This window comes from Opisthocomus hoazin, chromosome 4 (assembly GCF_030867145.1).
Source record: "Opisthocomus hoazin isolate bOpiHoa1 chromosome 4, bOpiHoa1.hap1, whole genome shotgun sequence".
Classification (NCBI taxonomy): Eukaryota; Metazoa; Chordata; class Aves; order Opisthocomiformes; family Opisthocomidae; genus Opisthocomus; species Opisthocomus hoazin.
This window is the reverse complement of record NC_134417.1, coordinates 91,447,819-91,465,729: the sequence shown is the minus strand read 5'-3', so window position 1 is coordinate 91,465,729 and position 17,911 is coordinate 91,447,819. Positions and strand designations below refer to the sequence as shown.

The 17,911-nt window shown below is 42.1% G+C and overlaps 1 protein-coding gene across 20 annotated transcripts in view; it reads left to right on the top strand.

Moving 5' to 3' along the window:
- OBSCN (obscurin, cytoskeletal calmodulin and titin-interacting RhoGEF) overlaps positions 1-17,911 on the top strand; it is a 202,913-nt gene that overhangs the window by 120,649 nt on the left and 64,353 nt on the right. For 18 of the 20 annotated variants that reach the window (XM_075419909.1, XM_075419905.1, XM_075419919.1 and 15 more), the window contains 13 exons: positions 2,674-2,940; positions 4,996-5,268; positions 6,409-6,681; positions 8,452-8,739; positions 10,203-10,475; positions 11,620-12,975; positions 13,584-13,862; positions 14,226-14,304; positions 14,677-14,795; positions 15,610-15,807; positions 16,236-16,268; positions 16,374-16,472; positions 16,930-17,148. In XM_075419909.1, coding sequence (XP_075276024.1) covers positions 2,674-2,940; positions 4,996-5,268; positions 6,409-6,681; positions 8,452-8,739; positions 10,203-10,475; positions 11,620-12,975; positions 13,584-13,862; positions 14,226-14,304; positions 14,677-14,795; positions 15,610-15,807; positions 16,236-16,268; positions 16,374-16,472; positions 16,930-17,148 — 3,756 coding nt within the window. The remainder of the gene's footprint in view (positions 1-2,673; positions 2,941-4,995; positions 5,269-6,408; positions 6,682-8,451; positions 8,740-10,202; positions 10,476-11,619; positions 12,976-13,583; positions 13,863-14,225; positions 14,305-14,676; positions 14,796-15,609; positions 15,808-16,235; positions 16,269-16,373; positions 16,473-16,929; positions 17,149-17,911) is intronic. The other 2 variants (XM_075419908.1, XM_075419907.1) reach the window with 2 other exon arrangements.

Below are 17,911 nucleotides of genomic sequence, written 5' to 3'. Positions count from 1 at the left end.
GTATTGCTTATTCCTTGCTTGAAAACAGGATTTGTACATATGGAGATGTAAAGGGTTGAGAGTTCTTTATTAAAATCTACCCCCATGCCATAACTGTCTACCATAACAGAAATTATCCACAATTTGGAATGGCAGTCAGTGGTTTATGTTTCCTTCTCTGTATAATGTGTCCCTTATACATTCAGAAAATTTAACTTTCTGCAAAGATAAAATGCTAGATCACTTCTTCCTAACATCAGAATGATGCAGTACTGAGATAGTGTGTAAATCCCACAGATACCATGTTGGTTTGTAACCATTTTTGAGTTTCATATTTCCAGAGACAGAACGTGGTTCTGAGCTCTCTAGGCAAGGAATTCCAATGGGCCTAAAATGTAAGTTAAAAATAAAAGCATCATTAAGTATTCTACTCAGTCAAATAAAGGGCTCCTGAAAAGTTTTAATTTCACAGAATCATAGCTTTTCTGACATTGGAAGGGATCTCTGGAGATCATCTAGTCCAACCCCACAGCTCATACTAGTACACATATGTATGTGGATATTTTGCGCTTCTCTCAAGGCAAGATTTCTTTAATGTGAACCTGAATAACAGTAGTATATGACTACAATCGAATTAGGATGAGAAAGATATTTAAAAACAGCCCAGTTACACTGTGTTTAGTGACACTCAATAGGAAAATAAAACACTAGTAAAATTCTAACTGTGCTTATATTAACAGTTCCTTCTCCAAGGAACGAGTTGTCTTTCTCTCTGTTCCACGCATCCCATTCTTCTGTTTTAAAGACAGTTTGTAACTGGCCATATTATATAAATGAGATCTCATGACACCTTTTATTCTTGGGCCTTCACAATATCATTGCCGTACAACTGCACTAATTCAGTGGCCCAGCATGACGGCGTCTTCATGTATGGGTGGGAGGAAATGGAAAAGGCAGCTGCTGACTTCTGACCTTCTTGGGCAGGCTGAGAATTACAGGCCCCAGTGTATGTGTTGGCTCCTAAGTCCCAAGGAGCTTTCTGCCATTCTGCCTTTGTGAATAGGGCCACCAAGGGCTTAGCCTAACAGGGGCAAAGAGCAATGGGACATCTTCCTTCTCAAAGACCACAGGTGACATTTGCTATGAGGAGCACATGTGCGCATCTTATGAAAGGAGATGGTATTGTATTCCCCCCTTGCACAGATACCTTCTTGCTTCTTCAGTCCTGGTGTAGCCAAAACATCTCCATATCATGTCGTTGATGCTTCCTCTCCATAAACACATATGCAGACACATGGAGTGGTAGAGGGAGCCTTAGAGAGCAGGATCAAGCCTGCAACAAGTTTCCAAAAGACATGTGAAAAACTATCTTTGCTTCCCAAGGTCTGCTAGTAGCATCCCAAACCCTCAACCTGATGCACAAGGTTCAAAAGGAGCATTCCAGAGGTCCAGTGTCCTTTATTCCAGCTGGCTTGTGATCAGAAACAACTATTTGAAAGACAAGGATATATATCAGCTTTCTCCGACTGTCCTCATTTTATCTCCCATTGTAGCCCTGTCAATTTTTTGGGGAAGCTGATGTAGTTCTACTGAGAAGAATGTTACAAAGGCACTTCTGTTTTCAGACTTCACTGAGATTTTGCTTTTCAGCATATATATTGCAGTTGTATGCAGGTGGTCCAATTTGATACCACTGTAGGGACTCCTTGGCTGCTTTGGAAGTTCACAACATTTTGAGGTGAGATAAATCTACTGTGCCCTACAGCTGCCTCCCAAGAAGCAGAACTAGTATTTTAAAAGAAAGACTGGGTGCTTAAAAGCAGCCTCATGGATCTCACCTTCTTCAGAGGAGCTGCATATCCAGCTGCTCTCAGCATTTTATGAGCTCTCAATCTGAGACTGCTGAATGGTTCATGCTGCATCTCTAGATCAGCTACTGTAAAGGAAATCATATCATTTTTCCCCAGTCTATGTCTCTGCTGCAGAGGAGCACATGGTTACTGAAAACAATAAGTACCTGTCTCCTGTGAAGTGTCCTTTTTTGTTACAGTTGTCCTGGATCTTTGCTCCTCATGCTGTCAATGACTCCTGACACACAGCCATCACCACCACAGGACAGAAATGGGTCTTTGCATTTGAGTATTGCATTTATTTCCAAGGAGTGGTTGCAGTTTGCTGATACAAGAAGCCCCCAGTAGAGTCTGCAGCATTTTGCTGTTGCTATGTGAGGTTGAGAGTTACCAGGAACCGCTCCCAGCAGCCCCATCCATTGCAGACCTCTGTCTCACCTTGTGCTTCTGCCACATTTGGGGAAGCAGAAGTGTTTCGCATCCAGTGCTTCCTAGTCCAGAGGATTTCAGCAATGCTGGGAGAAGAACTAGGCCTGAAGGGAATCCCAGCAGATGTTCTGCACAGAAGTTCACATTCAGGACTGTTAAAGCAGAAGCCTTAATTGCCGGTGGCCTGTTTTCCAGTGTGATGGTTCTATTCTAATGCACCAATTTTGCTTCAATCCTGCTTGATGCTGACAAAAGCACAGACTAAACCGCTAATCCCCAGCGTTCCCAGTCAGCCTCCTGCTTGCACTGTCACTCTGCTTGCTCCCCACAGGCTCTGTGCTTGTCAAAATTCTCCAAGTTGCGATTTCCATGAGGATCCACTAATGCATGTCCTTCCTGACGTGTTGGTTAACAGATCCAACCATTGAAGTGGTCAGTCCCATGCAGGATATAACTGTTGATGAAGATGGCACAGCAGAGTTCATATGCCAATATTCTAGGCCAGTACACGCCATATGGAAGAAAAATGATCAGGAAATACATGCAGATGGTCAGCGAGTGATTATCGATCAGGACTGGAATGTAAGCATGCTAAAAATTAAACCTACGGTACCAGAAGACACTGGCATCTATTCTTGTGAAGCTGAAGGCACTAAAGTGATGGCTACACTTGATGTTCAAGGTGAGGTCTTCCAGCCAAAGAGGAAGACTATCATGGGTTCCAAATACAAGAGGTGGAAAAATCATGGCAGCTCCTCACAAAAAGTGATACATCAGATACACGCTCTTTGGTGTTCACTCCAGTACTGATAACGATGATAGAAGTAGTTGGGAGTTAATGGGAATTGAATATGAAACTGCAGCATTTCACTGGAGCTGAGTTCTAAGTAGGGCTCACTTACTACCCCACTTACACATCGTACCTCTTCTACAATGAACTGGAACATTAGTGCAATGGGGTGTGTCCTGCTGAATTATTGTAAAATCACAGATGTAATGTTGTTCCAAAGGAATACTAGGAGTACTTTTTGTTGTTACAGAGTGTTTTTTATACACATTGTACCTTAAAATGAGTAGCTAATGGATAATGTGGAATTTCATTTTCTTTTCAGCTAAGCTAAGGTAGCTTGATATTTTACTTATTTCAAATACTGATCACTCAGGAATTACCTTCTCACTTGGCATCAGCATTTGTGAGGACCCTGACAAACAGTAAACAGAAATATTAACAATAGGTTTAGGATTTTATATTGATGTTTCTTATTTTTTTCCTGCTGTGTATGTAATTATTGATTTTGGTCACCAGGTGAATTAGTGTGATCAGCATGAGAAATGGTTCTGATCTGATTGTGAATTTTCGTGTGTTGTTAGACAATTATACTGCATTGCTTAACCAGAGATGTGAGTACAGAAGAGCAGGGTAGTATTTATTATAGTATTTTCTATACTGATAAGCACTTTACATTTTAGGGATTTAAAAAGATGTTAACAGTCATAATCTAAAATCATCCCAGGGGAGGCAGGATTTGCAGTTTGCTGGTTTTTTGTAGTTAGGGAAATCATCACTCCAAAAGTGCACAAATAAACAGCTTGGATTCATTCTAACAAAACTGTACATTCTCCAAAGATTTACAAAACCCTTATTGTTCTCCATAGTATAAATATTAAAAAATACAGACAATTTTTTAGTAACTCATGGTTTTGGGGTATTTTTTTTGCTATTAAATAAATTGTTTAGCTTTTTTTTTTTTTTTCTTAGAACAGTTGCAGAAAATGGCTATAAAGACCTAAACAGGAATGTCTCAGGGCCTTGGTTTATGTTATAGGTCATGCTGACCATTGTATGGTACTTGTGCAAACTCTATTTACTCAACCACACGTTCCTGCTGTTGTGCATGTAATTTGTCCATATAGCTGGTCTAACACGAATTATATTCACATGTACCAGCCCACATTTAATTTTGCATCAGGCTGATTGCTTATGTACAAATGCCAGCTGATGCATGACTGCAGGCAAACGGAGCGTGTAGATATACGCATGTTTCTGACCACACAATTCACCACACACGCATGAGAAAATAAACCTAATGCGGTATCACAGAGCTTTTGTAATAATTCAGAAATTTACTATTCAAAATACTGTTCACAGATTTTAACTTTTTGTGTGTTTCCTAGAGGCAGACTTGTTAATTCAGATGATTCGCTATAGCTCTGCCAGCTATAATGCTCTCTCACATTTGCTTTGCATGAAAGGTAGCAAGATTTTATCATGAGCTGTCAGTGGATTCACATCTCCCCAGTTATGATGATAATTGCTCTGGCTGGGAGATCTGTGGGAAATGTTTCCTGCTGTGGGACAGAAAGAATTTGATTATACTTCATTATCCTGAGCCATCCCTTCCTATCAAATCTTGTCCTGATTCATATAAACACAAACATTTTTTTCTTTATTTGTAAAACAGAAGTCAGGTTTCTGGGGGAAGTCTAAATGAACGGCTAGAGGTCTTAGAGGTTTATCAGTATTTTTAACCTATGTCACTACTAAAAATGTTTTTAAATACAGTATTCTGTTAGAGGGTGCTTGAAGTCAACAACTAAACCCACAAGCACGGTTTATCAGATCCACATCCTTTCCATCAGCTTTCCAGCAGTGGGAACCATCCAGTACTCCAAGGCTTGTTAATATTCAGATATGCATAAGCAACAATTAATACTATTCATTGTCTTTCTTTGCTAGCCAAGAACAGTATTGTCCAGGGCTTGGAGAATGTGGAAGCCGTGGAAGGAGGGGAAGCCCTGTTTGAATGCTATCTTTCCAAGCCCGAGTGCTACAATTACAACTGGCTGATTGATGATGAACCTGCCAAAACTACAGAAAACACGGAGATGGTTTACTTTGAAAACGGGCGCAGGCATCTTTTCCTGCTGAAGAACCTCACTCTGCGGGACAGCTGCAGGGTGACCTTCATGTGCAGTGACGCGGTGAGCTCCGCCTTCCTGACAGTGAAAGGTAACTGAAGCACTCGTGCATGGGGAGTCTAAAACATCTGCTTGGAAATGGCAAATAAACGAGGAAAATATGATGAGTAGCAGAGAGGAAAAGTTGCATTTGTTGCTTGCTTCTTTCCTAACACTTTTTCCCACACAATAAATAGCCGATGGTTTACAATTTCTTTTTTTTTTTTTAATCTTATTCCGTATGCCATGATGTGGATATAAGCAGCATCAGATGGCAATGAATTAGCAGAACATAACTGTCATATACAGTTGTCATTATTCTGATTAATTGGGTTGTGTTTATTGTAGAATCATAGAATGGTTTGGATTGGTAGGGACCTAAAGATAGCCTAGTTCCAACCCCACTGCCATGGGCAAGGACACCTTCCACCAGCCCAGGGTGCTCCCAGCCCCATCCAACCTGGCCTTGAACACTGCCAGGGAGGGGGCAGCCACAGCTTCTCTGGGCAGCCTGGGCCAAGACCTCACCACCCTCACAGTAAAGAATTTCTTCCTTCTATCTAATCTAAATCTGTCTTCTTTCAGTTTAAAGCCATTACCCTTTGTCCTATCACTCCATGCCCTTGTTCCTCTCCAGCTTTCTTGAAGGCCCCCTCAGGAATCGGAAGGCTGCTCTAAGGTCTCCCCAGAGCCTTCTCTCCAGGCTGAACAGCCCCAGCTCTCTCAGCCTTTCCTTATAGGAGAGTGTTCCAGAGTATTCCATCCCTCGGATCATTTTTGTGGCCCTGCCTTTATAGTTACTTCAAGACTCTAGAGACGCGAATTGCATCAGTAACAATATTATCTCTGTATCTTTGTATTTTATGCTATTACTGGAGGTGCCTGTGGGGATCAGAACCCCTTTCAGAACACAAGAACAGCCATCCTGGGTCGTAGCGTGTTATCTCCTTTGCTGTTTTCTGCTACTTGGGAAAGAAAGACACTGCTAGGTTGGTTTTTGCTCCTGAAAGTATTGGAAAATTTCAGTCCCCAGTGAGACCTTCTGTTCTAGTGATATACATAACCTCCCTTTTAATGATCTCGTTGGTATCCGAGGCCTGACTATGCAGAGCTTCAACAAAAATATTCACAAAATCTCTTGCTAGTATTTTTTCCTGTAGCTAAGGGCTTAATTACATATTTTTATCTACAGGATGGCGCCTACAGATCTTGGAGCCTCTCACAGACGTGGAAGTCTCTTCAGGGGAGAAAGCTACATTTAGCTGCGTTCTAAGTGAAGCTGTGCCAACTAATGAAGTTGCCTGGTATAGTAATGATGTAGAGATCCAGTCGGATGAGGACTGGGAGGTACAAGCAGATGGAAACAAATACAAACTTATTCTGAAAAAAGCCCAACCACATCATTCTGGAGAGGTGACCTTTGCTTCCAGGGAAGCAATTGCATCAGCCAAGTTATCTGTGATAGGTAAGTGTCTGTCATTCTAGCCCAGTGGCACTTGAAATCTCAGACTTCGGTATTGAGCTACAACACTGAATTTTCTAATCTTTGTATTGATGCTTTTCTCTTTGCCTTGCATGTCCCAAGCTAGGGTTCTTAGTCTGAGAAGATGCTACTGGGCAACTTGTTCTTTGACCAGAAACAGTTCATCTCATCAGAAGAAAAATATCATTTTCAAACTATCAAATCAGGCTAGCGATGGTAGAGATGGTCACCAGCTTTCTTTAGCTACAGTCTTTAGTAAAATGTAACATAGAACCTAATGGAAATCAATTTACTCAGAGTTCAAGATCACCCTCAGCAAACATGTGGACACAGGAGGGAGCTGAACTAGAGTGGACATGGAAAAAATTATCCAGGACAGCAGAGAACCCTTTGAATTCTGTTAATCTATTCAAGCACAGAGCAACCAGTATTCCAGATTAATGGGCTGCATAGTAAAATCTTCATGTGAGTGAGATCCGTGAAATGCACATGTTGTACTTCAGAGATACGAGAGTTAATAGCTCTTGGAGTATTTTACAAGTAGAAAAAATGATAGTTGCCTAATTCCCTTGTGGGGCAGGTTAGACCAACGATTTGTCAAAGTCCATTCCAACACCCAAGGTCTGGCTCCTTCCCACAGTGTGATAATTAGGTCACCCAGCAATGGCCACGCCAACATAACCCCAGTGATGGTTATGAGATAACTGCAGTGCGTTTTACCTGTATGCTGTACTTGAGATATTCGAGAGCAACTGATTGTCCATCCCCTCTTTAAATTATTTTGTGTAGTCTGTCTGTCTACTGATTTCTTAGACTTTCGAGATCTCTGATATATTCCAGTCATTTCCACCAAAAAAAAATGGGTGTTGAAGAATTTAAAACAGCATTACTTTATTTTGGGCACCTACATTTTAAGAATTTCAGAATACTATCCCCATGAATTCCTGTTGACAGGTTTTCTGTATGAAATCTGGCTGGAAATACACAAAAGAAGCTTATACGTTACATAGAAAGGAATGCTTGTTGTGTCCAGAATTAAAGACCTGGTGGCTGACCCTGTTTGCCTTTAATTTGTTGGACTGGTATATCATGACTGGTCATTTACTTGGTGAATACCTTGAACTTGAAAACTGAAAGAATTCTTTCTGTCTTCTAAGCCAAAGTGTCAATTAGGTGAGGAACATGCTCCAGTGCACTGAGTATGATCATCACTAGCAAATCTGGTAGGACTCGACTCCATTCCCATTATGTATTTATTTGTTATTGTCTGATGCTGTGAGGCAATTACACAGAAAACTGGATGACTTGCTACTAATTTACTAGAGTTACTCTGTAGTTCAATGATAACTTGATTTCCATTAAGGTTAGACATCAAGTATGTAAGATCAAGGCCCAAAATTACTTGAAATTTTCAGCTAAATTCCTTGATAATAGGGACAGTATAGGGTCATCTTTATTTTCAGCTGGGTGGAACAAAGGAGCAGGAAAAAATCACAGTAATATGTGTCATTAAGTAACTGAGATGGCAGTTTGAAAAGAAATGTTTGCTATTAGGCAGGGCAGATAAAGGAGAACTCAGTGATGCAGAGGTATGTCTCACGGTCATGGGCACATACCCACTCAGCTTTACAGTATGACAAATGCTGAATCTGTTGTGCTTCCTTCTTGTTGCTTGTAGAATGCTCTTGGTTGTTTTAGTGTAAAGCATTATTGCTCATGTCGTACATCACGGGACCTCTGTTGTGCCTTCAGCCCACCCTGATCCACCTGAAGAACCAGAAGTCTTAAGTAAGAACAGTCACTCTGTAACTCTGTCTTGGTACAAGCCACTGAGCGACGGCGGTTCTGACATCCTAGGCTATAACGTGGAGAGAAAAATCCCCGGTATTGGCTGGCAGTCATGCAGCAAGGGCATTGTTCAAAACACGGAGTTTATGGTGGATGATCTCACCCCAGGTGAACCCTACAGATTCCGTGTCTCGGCAATAAACAAAGTTGGGGCCAGCGAGCCGGTGCACTTCCCTCAGATGGTGCAGCTAGGTGAGAAAGGAGAGATGTCCCCATGGAGAACTGTGAGCTGCTGTAGACCTTGTGTTTCGCATGGCATGCCTGCTTCACCCATTCCAGGCATCTCCTGGAAGAGTTCATTCTGCAACGTCTTTCAGTGCTTTGCTGCCAACACAATAGAGGAGAAAGAGCTTGGAAAAATTGTTCCAGGCTGCAGTGAACAAAATCTGGTGCATTGCTAGTACTCAACACTTACTTTCTCCAAACTGCATCAAGCTGTCTTGCAGCCTGCACTGCATCCATGTGTTGTCCAATCTCCATGAGTTTCTTTTCTGATGGAGTTAGGATGGAACGAGTCAAAAGGGGCATGCTGGAATGCATTTGGGGTAACCAAGACCCTGGTACCAATGCAGCGGGTGGGCAATGTTGTGTGCTTCACCCATCTTTCACTTTCATTATATTATTTGTGTATATTTTTCAATATGCCCCACAAAGAAATGCTGGAGGACACAGTTCTGTTGGTGAACCTTTGGAAGCTACAGTGGGATGGAGAGCCACTCTCTCAATCTTTCTTTTCTTGCAACTCTTTGTCCGGTAGCCAAATGCCCAACACATTCCTCAAAGTGAGAATAATAATAAAAAATCCTCTTTTGCTTAAAGCTCAGACAAAAAATGATGTTTTTGCAACAGAAGAACTACTAGTGCTGGACCCTGATAACTGCATATGCTGACTTTGTCTACAACAAACCCAAGGTATTTTGGGCAGTGGCCCCCTCACCCCGGTGCAATGTGCAGAGGGACAGATTACTCTCAGGAGCGTGCTGCTTTGGGGAGCTCAGTTGTGCACTCTACATCCCAGTCAACTTCTCCACATTTAATGTGTTTGTCTTGACTTCATGCTGAGTATCGCTGTCGTACAAGCAGCATGCCATTGGCAGGCCTTCTTCCAAAGTAAAGAAGATACAGAGAATTTTTATTTTTAAATTCTGTATGCTTTTTGAGAATTTTGACTCTTCTTACGCTAGCGTAAAAATATATATTTTACTTTCAAGACTGGGATGAATGCTGCTTTTAATAATCTCTTTTCTTTTTTATTCTTTTTCTTGTTTCTTTGTTGTCTCACTTCATAACTGCTTCACTTCTAAACATTAAGATCTTCTAGAATTTCTAGGACTGATTGAATACTGGTGATGGGTAAATGAAGATCAGTAAATGAACACAGGAATGTGAAAAATGCAACCACTTTTGCATGTATATATTTAAATGGATCTGGTTTAACTACTGGGAGAGCTTGTAAAGTTATTTTGATACTGTCTTTGTAAGTGCAAACTTTGGATGCCGCTAGTAATTTTTTTTTTCCCTTTAGTTGCCTACAACAGCTAAAGAATCTATAAATGAAGGATGGGATGCTTGGATATTTTATAGAGTGATCTTGAGTGCTTTAAAGTCAGATTATGGTGTGTTCTTTGTGTTAATTCACTTTTTTGTAATTACAGAACCTCCAGTGACAGTCACCCATCCTTTGGTGGGAGGATCAGTCTCAGAAGGCGAGGTGGCTCGCTTGGAGTGCAAATTATCGAGTGAAACTGAGAAGAGAGTGACATGGTTCAAAGGAAAAGAAAAAATACAAGCTGGAGGGAGATACGAGATTCTTTCTGATGGAAAAAAGCAGATACTCATTATTCATGGATTTAAACCTGAAGATCAGGACACATATACCTGCATGGTTTCTCCAGAAGTCAAATCTGTTGCCAGCTTGTGTCTTGAAGGTACAGAGAGTGCATTCCTGTGATGTTAAATCAGTTCTGGTTAAGGACATTGAGGGGCATTCCACAGCTTGGACTGGAATTCATTTTCTTTCACAAGCTGTGATAAGAAACCACAAAAAAATGTTATCTTCCTGTTCAGTATTGCTCAGAATGTTTCTGAATCCCCAACAGCTCTGAGCTGCTCAGATAAGATTTTCCTGAGTCAGATATTTAAGGTGTGATACAGTTGTGTCTGCATTGGTTTCTCGTGCCTTTTGAGATGCTTTAGGGTATTCTGCGTGGCCTTCAGCTGCCACTTCAGAAATTTAGGGCTCTTTCATATGTTCTACATGGTACCTGCCATCCCCCTGCTCTGGACATCCCAAATGGCTTTGGGTCACAGTGCTTAGGAAGCTCAATTGTGCTGCTACGGTGGGATTCAGTGGCCTTCACGCAGGCATCTAGTGCCATTGAGGCACTTCAGGATGTCACCCCTGGCTTCTATCTCCTTCTCCAGAGAGACCCAGAGCACTCATAGGTCCTGTGTTGTATCCGAGAGCCACGTGTGGATGTCTCAGACAGCCTGGAGCATCTCAAAGGGCATTGGGCACTATGCAGAGGCAAGTCAGTGTGTCCCAGAGGGTGGGTCTCAACTTTCAGACTTAGACACATCTAAACTGAAGTAGCTACAGGCAGATACCTCCTGGGAAGTAGGAGTCTCAGCTCCCATTACAACCAGTAGAGATCTGTTCAAGCCAGTCAGTGAAGCCCTGTCTAGCTGTAAAGCAGGATGCGCCTGGAACAGCTTTCCAGGCTCCACTGACAGCCTTAACCAGGTATTCATTGACAGCAATATTCAGAAAGGGCAGAAATTCATTTATTGCCTTCAAATGAGCAAGGGAGAAAAAAAAATGTTGTTTGGCCATGTTTTATGCGAATGCATAGAATCACAGGATACTTGAGGTTGGAAAGGACTTCTGGAGATAGTGTAGTCCACCCCCGTGCTCAAAGCAGGGTCACCTAGAACAAGTTGCTCAGGACCATGTCCAGTTATATTAATTTCACATTTTGTTCGCAACAGAATCCTTAGTTAAACGTCAGTGATGCTCTTCCGCCCAGGCTTTAAAATAGAATTTTAGCATCTTATCAGTTTAATTCTCCTCAGTTCCCACAGTGACAATGTTAAAAGAGATCGCCGGGGAAGCACCCCCTGCAAGCCAACCAGAAGAGCTGGTGGATGGCCACATCCAGCCCAGTTTGCCCCCTGAGGCAGCTCAGGAGGGAGACCTTCACCTCCTCTGGGAAGCCCTGGCTAAGAAACGCCGGATGAGCCGGGAACCCACATTAGATTCCATCAGCGAGGTGCCTGAAGAGGATGAGAAGCTTCAGAAGTCAAGGAAGGAGGAAGCGGAGATGTCTCACTATTACTCAGAGGAGTACTCCACATGTGATGAGCTGGCTAGGACAGGAGAAGCCGATTTCTCTTTCACAAGCTCAGATGATGAGTCTAGAGCTGGGACTCCTTCACTGGTGAGCTACCTCAAGAAAGCTGGGAAGTCAAGTGTCAGTGTTACTAGCAAGGTTCAGTCCATCTCCATAGGAAAATTACGGAAAGAGTGGGAGAAATCTAGTGTGGAGACTGTTGTGGCTGCCCCAGCTGCTAAGACAGCTGAACCAGATTTACCAGATTTAGATGATCCTTCCATGAACAAGGCTGCTGTGAAGATCCAGGCTGCTTTCAAAGGCTACAAAGTCAGGAAAGAGATCAAGCAACAAGAGTGCCCAGTGTTTACTGAGACCTTCAAAGATTTCTCTGGTGAGCCTGGAAGCACTCTCCACCTTGAGTGCGTGGCCCACAGCAAAACTGACATGAAAGTCCGTTGGCTGAAAGATGGGGAAGAGCTTTCAGATGGTCGCTACTATCACATAGACAATTACAGTGATGGGACCTGCTCTTTGATTATCACTGGCCTGGATAAGAAAGATGCAGGTAAATACACCTGTGAGGCTTCCAATAAATTTGGCAAGGTTTCACACAGTGCTAAGGTGGTTATTGGCGCTGAGGAACCTGAAATTCTTCATAAGGAGAAGCAGGTTAAACAAAGCACTGACAGTGAGACAGAGAGCTCGTCTGGCAGTGAGCTGGATGATGCTTTCCGTAAAGCAGGAAGGAGACTTCATAGACTCTTCAGGGCCAAGATCTCAACAGAGATATCTGATGTCGAGGAAGAGCTCTTTGTCAGTGCAGACGAAGGGGACATAGAGGTGGTTGACCACCAGACGTATCGTGAGGATGATCAGTACATCTACATCAAGTTTGAAATCTTGTCTGAGGCAAAAACTGCTGCCGCTCGATTCAGAGAGATGTTTGGTGCTCTGGGAATTCCCGTGGAGATTGACATTTTGGAACAAGGCCCTAAAAAAATTGAATTGCGTATTGGGAAAGCCACACCACCCACCCATGGGAAGTTTGCACCACCAATAGCGAGACCTCCACCCCCTTTGCTGACTTCTGATACAGGTAGGTAAAGCAAACCTGTTTATTGTTTGGAAAAGACAGCTGGAGCAGGTCAGAATGTTATCTTTTCACCCAGGAATAACTTTCAAAAGGCCTTTGTTTATTATTTGGTGCAGATATAATTCTGGAAACTTTGCTGTTTTGAAAAAACTTCTGAATTTTTTATTCTTTTTCATTTTGAGGGAGAGGAGGGAGGTAAGTGATGAAGGAGGGGGTTGCAAAGTATTGAATTATCTACAAAGCTACTTTTCGCAATAGAACTGTCCCCTACTGCAATAATACAGCTATAGATGCTATGATTATTATACTTAAATATATGAAACTGTTTTCAGAACAGTCCTTAGGGAGTCAAGATATTTCGGCAAGGAGAGGAACAAAGACAATGTATAGTTTGCAACTGTGGCATTGCAATGCTTACAGTGTTATGAAATACCTTCAGAGTGCTTGTCAGGGAGTTTCTTCTTGACTTTTGTCATAATGAAAAGCTATCACTCTGCAATTAAACACCTAGAAGCCAGAAGTCTTCATGCACTGGGCAGCAGTGGTCTTAAAATACACCTTTCAACACAATCATTTTTTCCTTTCTTCTGTCCTAACTACCCTGACTTTAGCTCCCATGTTCATGACTGAGCTCCAAAACCAAGAGGTACAGGATGGATATCCAGTCAGCTTTGACTGCATTGTTGTTGGCAAACCACTCCCCATGGTTCGCTGGTTCAAGGATGGCAAAGCCATTGAAGAAAATGATCATTACATGATCAATGAGGACCAGGAAGGGTGCCACCAGCTGATCATCACAGCTGTGGTCCCCACTGACATGGGTGTTTATCGTTGCCTCGCTGAAAACAACATGGGAGTTGCTTCAACCAAGGCTGAGCTTCGAGTGGACTGTAAGTCTCAAAATCACTGTAGAAAAACCAAGGGAATGGGTGCTGCTGAGAGGTGGATTTTTTTTTTCCCCTGACAAACACAACTCAGGTTAAAAAAAAAAAAAAGTATGCATTGCCCACAAAAGGTTTCACTTGCAGAGCTCTTGGGTTCGGCTGGGTTTTTCCAACTCCAAGGCAAGGCTCAGAGCAAAGCTTTTCAGATAAACAGAGGTGTTTTCCATAATCCAGAGGTGTCTTCCTGCTGCAGTAGCAGTGTGAAATTGACCTGACAGTCACTCAAATTAGTAGGGAAACTAGAATTCTAGTAAGAAAAATAGTTTCAAAGCTCAGACTGCAGAAAACACTTCCTTTTCCGTTTAACAGTGACCAGCACTGACTATGAGACAGCAGCAGATGCAACAGAGACATCTTCTTACTACAGTGCCAAAGAATATATTTCAAGGTAAAATAACAAACTCTAGCTCTTTCTGACTTCTGACTTGATAAGATCAATATGTATTTTTATGTCAAGCCTGTTTCTGCTATATCTGGCAGAGCCAGCTTAATGTTATGACAAGGAACAGCCAGACCAGCTGAGATGCAAGAACTACAACAGCTGGACATTTATCATGTGCAAACTTGCTCTGGCTGCCAGCGGGCTAGCCTGGATATTTCTTCATGGTATCACTCTGTTATTTTTAATGTCATATGGTGCTGAATCTGTTGTCATGATGACAAACCCCACAGACTGAATTAACCTAAAATAGGTGATTCTGATTCCGAACTCTTTTCTGGCTTGCTGACTTTCTTCTTTCTGATTCTAATTGCTTCTTAGCCGAGAACAGGAGGAATCTACCACTGAGGAGGAGCAGTTGCCCCAGATCTTTGATGAGCTTCATGACATTCATGTGGCACCTGGAGCATCACTGGCTAAATTTCACCTGAAGGTGAAAGGTGAGGGGAGCCCACAGCACTGTTGGTCGTTCCAGGTTGGCTGTCAGGTTGAAGTGCGGGACAAGGTTTACAAATGTGCTCTCCTGTAGCTGTGATACCAGTCCGTGCTGCTTGCACCACAGTTGCACAAAACAGCTAGAAGAATGTGTTCATGCTGATGAACATTGACTTTTGCAGCAGACTCCGGCAGATTAAGTGTCTCATTCTGTGTCCGTGTCTCCAGGCATAATTACAGGCATACGCTTCTGAAAACTGACTCCTGTAATTCTCTGAGCACATTAGTTATAGAGAAGCAATAAGGAATAAAAAAAGATAGTGAGGGTGTCCTTTATTACCTTTAATTAAAGAAACTGTCCTGGACTTGCCTTACTCTATGAGGGGGTTGCAGCTGCAACCTGAAAACTGCAAAAATGTCCTTCTAGTGTTGCCTGTCTGTGGTAGGGAGAAGTAAGGATTCTCCTGTTTTTTTCTAATTCCTGCCTATAAAAATGATAAGAGCTATTTTGGCTTCAGCTTTTGTCTTTGTTTACCTCGCAAATTAGACCTCAGCATTACCTTCCCAACTTGGAAGGCATTTCCATTTGCAGTCAACGTGGGGAGTGCCAGAAACTGAAGAGATAGGAAAGAACTTTAACAGATAAATAGAATTTTGTAAATTTGCAGTCGTTCCTAATTGGATAAAGTCTTGAAACAGCAGCCCTGGGCAGAGCTGAGGATTCCTTGGCTGCTCAGAAGGATCTGCCTGTTTGGAGATGCTCCTAAATCGATGTTGCCAACACATTCTGTTCTCCCTGTCTGTAACTGCTCCTCGCAGCATACCCCCAGCCTCGTCTCTACTGGTTCAAAAACGGACAGCCATTAAAGGCCTCGGACCGCATCCTGAAGACTGATAAGCAGGAATTCCACTCACTGGAAATTCGCGACGTCACAAAGGCAGATGCTGGCCAGTACTCAATATTTGTCATCAACTCTGCTGGTTCTGCATTTTCGTCAGCCAGGCTGGTAGTCAAAGGTAGGTATTGGACTATTTTTGGCACCTTCTTTTCTCTGTTCCAGTGGCTTTGTCCATTTTATATAGGTTTTTTTTTTTGACAAAGCCTACCAAGGTAAATCAAGTGAAGTGGGGAATTCTGCAGATAAAAGATGGCATGCTTTAATCTTGGTTCACCTATAAGTTTACTGTGTGTCCCGAAGATGAGACATCTCACTTCTCTAGGGTCTGACTGTTGTCTCATAAACATACATTTTATTCCTGTCCAACCTCATTAGCTTTAATGGTTCATTTTGTTAAAACTGAGAGCCTCTTATAAATCATACTAACATTTCTGTATAATATCTCCTGCAAGGAGGACCCGCTAGAGTCACTTTTTTTGTTTTCTTCAACTCACGGACACAAAAGTATTTTTATCTGTCATTTTGTTTGTCCCTCTTGTGTTACAGATCCTGATGAGAAAGAAGAGCCATCAGAAACAGGTGAGAGAAGCCATAACAAGTGATAACAGAACTCCTAGGAATTTTTCAGTACTTTAAACTCACACAGAAGTTGTCACCATGTTTCATCAATAATGTCATTTTCAGATTCCCATGAGCAGCTGACACCACCAAGGTTCTTAGAAAGATTTACTAATAAAAAGGTGAAAAAAGGTGCAAGCATCACATTGTCTGTAAAAGTGGAAGGTAAGTAGATAGATACCTTGCCTCTCTGCATCACGCTTCAATTTCATAACTTCATGACACATTCTAGACTCTCTCTGGCCCAAGTCATTGTAACCTCACCTCCTGTATCCAAAATCTGGGACTCTACTACCAGCTTTGTAAGAGACTTCTTGGGCTTTACAAAGAAGCATCTTACTTATCTTCACCTGCATTTTTCTGGATGTAGAAACAGGCAGAATAACACTTATTAGTCTTATGAAGATGTGTTGATGAACATTTTTGGTTTTACAAAAAGTTTTAATGTCCTTATGAGTGTGCTGTAGAAAGGTTTATGTTCCTTTATTGTGTATTATGGCTGTTATTGTTCGAAAAGTATCAGGAAACAGATAAAATAGCCTTTATTCATAGCATGGCTCATACTTGTAAGGAAAGAACAGTATTAGGAAAGTTAAAGCTCATTGCATTGGTTTCCCTTTAGGACATCCACCGCCAGCTATCACCTGGCTGAAAGAAGAGTCTCGGGAAGGCATCCTGTGGATCAAACCAGACACTCCTGGCTATAAACTTGCCAGTTCAAACATGCATCACAGCCTAATCCTGTTGGATGTCAAGAAGAAGTATAGTGGAGCTTATACATGCATTGCTACCAACAAGGCTGGCCAGTCTGTCTGCACTGCCACCCTGGAAGTTGCAGATGGTAAATCTTTGTTACAATACGAACATATTCTCTGTGTTATGTTTTATACAGTGCCAAAGAGAAAAACAAGCATGACTGCTAAGGAAATTAATCAAATCACAGCTGAAAAAAAAATGCATTGTCCCAACATTAGCCATGACTTTGCTTGCTTTGCAAATGAACACACTTCTACAATGTTTTAGATTTCTGACCCTATCTTGGATTAACACCAGCATCTTTTCTGTATAAACAGAAGACAAGTCTAAGAAACAACCAAATTAAACACGAATGAATAAGAAAGGAAGAAAGACAGTGTGAAGTAACCAGAAAAGGTCACCATTTCAAAAATTATTTGGAGTACTTCACTCTGCTAAGGCATTTTGCATTGTAGAATTTCCTTAAGGCAGATAGAGTTATTTGATTCCCCTTTTGCAGAGCTTTCCAGGGCCTCTGCGGGCACAACTCCTTCAGTTAGATGGGGGACAAGCAAGCAGAGGCTGGGAGTAGGGGCAGCACTGTGGGGGACTCCATTTTTCTGTTATCCTTCCTTGCATCCCACATTTTCACTGTACCAAGAGCTACAGGAGCATAGCTTGAGTAGTGTAGAGAAATTGGGCAATCATACATCTACATGAACAGGGAGAGATGCAAACTATTCACATCATATGAGTGGGAGTACGTATCCGAGGTCAGGAGCTGCTAACAGGGCGGATTCAGTATTCCAGTGTTCCCAGTAATCCATGTCTAGAACATGAACTTGCATTAAATACATAAAAAGAACATT